This window comes from Malus domestica, chromosome 14 (genome assembly GCF_042453785.1).
Source record: "Malus domestica chromosome 14, GDT2T_hap1".
NCBI lineage: Eukaryota > Viridiplantae > Streptophyta > Magnoliopsida > Rosales > Rosaceae > Malus > Malus domestica.
In genome coordinates, this window is record NC_091674.1 from 26,981,219 (window position 1) to 26,984,500 (window position 3,282).

At 47.8% G+C, this 3,282-nt stretch overlaps 1 protein-coding gene across 1 annotated transcript; it reads right to left on the reverse strand.

The window, feature by feature from the left end:
* Positions 1-750: 750 nt before the first annotated feature.
* LOC103431169 (U-box domain-containing protein 38-like) lies at positions 751-2,972 on the reverse strand. Its single transcript, XM_008369312.4, has one exon. It carries the CDS (start codon positions 2,611-2,613, stop codon positions 1,024-1,026), a length of 1,590 nt encoding a protein of 529 aa, XP_008367534.2. The 5' UTR covers positions 2,614-2,972; the 3' UTR covers positions 751-1,023.
* Between the last annotated feature and the right edge of the window lie 310 nt (positions 2,973-3,282).

Genomic DNA, 3,282 nt, shown 5'->3' on the forward strand with positions numbered 1-3,282 from the left:
GAGCCGGCGGCAGCTCCCTCTAGTTGCCTTTCAGTTATGGCGACTTCACTATCTCCCTTAAGCGCGAATGCTCCGGATCCAACTAGAGTGGCGAATGGCGATAGTGCAAATTGATTTGGTCAGAGTGTCCTCCACTAGAATGAGCCGACCGGTGTTTCCCTTCTCGGATGGTGTAGTTTTGTCGTCTTGCCCAGCGAGTGTTATGGTCGTACTTTGGCATTGAGATTGGTGTTTCGTCTTTTTCAACAACTCGGATGGTGTAATTTTGTCGTCTCGCCCATCGAGTGTTATGGTCGCATTTTGGCATTGAGAATGGTGTTTTGTCTTTTTCAACAATCACTTCGCGTGGTCTCGCTCTTGTAATAACTTTACACGGCTTCGTTGTTTGATGATGACTGTTGTGGTCATCGTCGACGCATATTTTGCTGCGTCTGTCGTTCTTTGTGACCGATTTCTATGGGCAACATTTATAGTTTTGTGCGTGTGATAGACGTATAATGGTTTACAGTAATTGTGTGTATTTATGTAAATTCATTCCAAATTAATTTCATGGACACTAGAGCAATATACCCAATCGGCACCTCTGGATTTGTTTGGAAAGATCAATGAAATACACACTATAATTTCTAGTAAAAAATTGGCCACAAGCCACAAAAAGGCAAAATTCTAAATGGTTCTTATCAATCAATCTTTTTTGAAGCCAATCTAACATTCCAAAATCCTTAATAAAATCTTACTTACAGACACCAATTAACACTAAAATATAATTATCCTGAACAAAAAAGCAAAAAAGACAACACAAAAATAAAGGAGACAGGACCATCCCCCGCCAATAATTACACCGGCCACCGCCGCTGACGCCGTATGCCACCACACATCCAAACTCAGCAACGAGTCATGACTCGACCTTGTCAACTCAGCAGCAATTACATTTTCCTGAAATAATAATTTACACCCACTGAAGAATACAAAAAAAACCCATTTTCTGTAATAATGAAAAAAGATAAAATAAATTAAATTAAATTAAAACGTAGTTGAGTTGGCTGTATGCAAGTTCCTCCCAACTCGGTACCGAGTCGGACCGAGTCCAGCTCCTGCACCCGAGTCCAACACGGAGTCCAAATTCGGCTCATCCTCCCCCCCTCTCATCACCATCAACAGCCGCTTCGCCTTCTCTCTCGCCCGCTCGCTTCCAATCTTCTCGATCTCACTCAACACCTCCACCGCATTGGCCTCCCTCGCCAGCCCGCGAAATCTCATCGATCCGTGACTCAGCACGTAGAGCGCCGCCACGCAGTTCTCCCGAGTGGACTCGGAGTCCAAGTCTCCCCGCCTCCTCAGCATCCCCACCAAGCACTGCACCGCGTTGGCATCGAGCATGGCGGATCTGCCCTCGTTGCAGCTCGCTAGATTGCACAGAATCAGTAGAGCTCGGCCCGCCGACGCCGGAGACTTGGCCAAGGTCAACAGAGTCGGCACCGCGTTGTGTTGCTTAACGAGTCTGACTCGGTTGCTCTCCACCAGTGTCAAGTGATAGAGCGTCAACGCCGAGTCGTGGCGCGTCCGCTCACTCTCCGCCCTCACGAGCGCGTGCATCAGCGGTGGCAACGCGCCGAGCACGCCAATCGCAATCTTGTTGTCTTCCTCCAACGCCAAGCTGAAGAGCGCGCCGGCGGCGTGCTCCTGCGACTCACTGGATCCTCCCTTCAATACATCCACCAAATACGGGACGAATCCTGACCGTACGATCTTCACCTTGTTGGGCTTCTCCAGAGACAAGTTAACCAGCGAAGCGACGGCGTTTTGTTGCACGGTGCTGTATCGCGACACAATCAGCGACAGGACGGCGGAGAGTAGCCGGGGAGTGCAGAGCGAAATCCTAAGCTCCTCCTTCGTCCTCGTGAGCTTCCGGAGTAAAATTACTCCTTCCTCCTGGTCGATTACCTCGGGGCTTCTCAGCTTCGTCATCAATTGATCTTCCTCCTTGCATTCCGGAGACGAGGAATTAGGGTTTAATGTTTCGAGCTCGGCGGTGATTTCGGAAGAAGACGCCGAGGAATAACACGACGGCCGAGTCGCGAACGGGAGAGGAATAGGTGGACTCGCCGACGGGATGACCACTGACTCCTCCGACGAGCTCGAGTAGAAATGGTCGACTCGGCGGCCCAACTCGGTCGCCGCGTGCAAGAACCTAACCGGCGGTTTCTCCGCCATCCCCCTCAGCAGCTCCCGCTCCGAAACTCTAATTCCAGGGTCTTCCCTATCCTCCTCCATCACCGCCCGTATGGCCTTATCGAGGGAGATTGAATCGGGTGCCTGCGGGTACTGGGCGTTGTTGTGGTCGCACCAGTTCCGGATGGTGGACTTGATGGCTAAATTGGGAATCATGGTGGAGAAATCGGGTCGGGTCCCGTCTTCGAGCTTGGGAGAGAAGCTCAATTCGCGGCATAGTTGGACGGAGAGGCGCTCGAAGGTCTGACCCGAAGAGACGACGACAGGGTCGGACATTAAGGACCCGGAAATGGGGCACAACAGCTCCTTCGGGGGATTCTTGGAGCTGGAATTGGAGCGGTAGAAGGTGATCTTCCACCTGTGCTTGCCATTACCGCCCATACTCAAGGAGGAGACTGCGGTGGCGGGGGCGGCAGAGCTATCAGTTTCAAGAATTTTGGGTCGATCGGTTTTTGAGGGATTGGGTTGTGGCGGTGGTGGACATGAGTAGGCTTAATTAAGGTACTTTTTTTCTAGAAGTTTTGGGTCTTGTTTAGTGTTTGACTTCTGTGAAGGATTGACCTAATCTTGGTCTATAAGCTGCGTGAGCTGTTTGTTTGACCAGTCATGGCAACACTTTCTGGGGCAAAAGTAAAACTACTTCGTTTTTGTTTATTATTTTTGGAGTGAGGAAAATGTAAAAATTTCTGTGGTTTTCTTGTGTATTTTTTTATATTTTAAAATAAATGGTATTATTTACTTTAAAAGGGTGAGTGAGAATCGAACCTTTCAATAGCGTGGTTCAATTCATTTTTGAAGAGAATCGAACATTTCTTGTGTAAGGAAAATGTGAAAATAACTGGTGTTTGGTTCAATTCCTTTTTGAAGAGAATCGAATATTTCTTGTGTAAGGAAAATGTGAAAATAACTGGGGTTTTCTTATGTATTGTGTGTTGTTTTTTAAGAATGCGTTTTGGTATTGTAGTCAAATTTAACAGAGTAGTGTGTTTTACGTTTTTATTTTTTTTATCACAGTTCGAATTTTCTCTTTATAATTTCAATTTACATGGC

Bases quoted from the DNA above. Each gene is read 5' to 3' on its own strand.
- LOC103431169 (XM_008369312.4), bottom strand. From the start codon at position 2,613: ATGGGCGGTAATGGCAAGCACAGGTGGAAGATCACCTTCTACCGCTCC.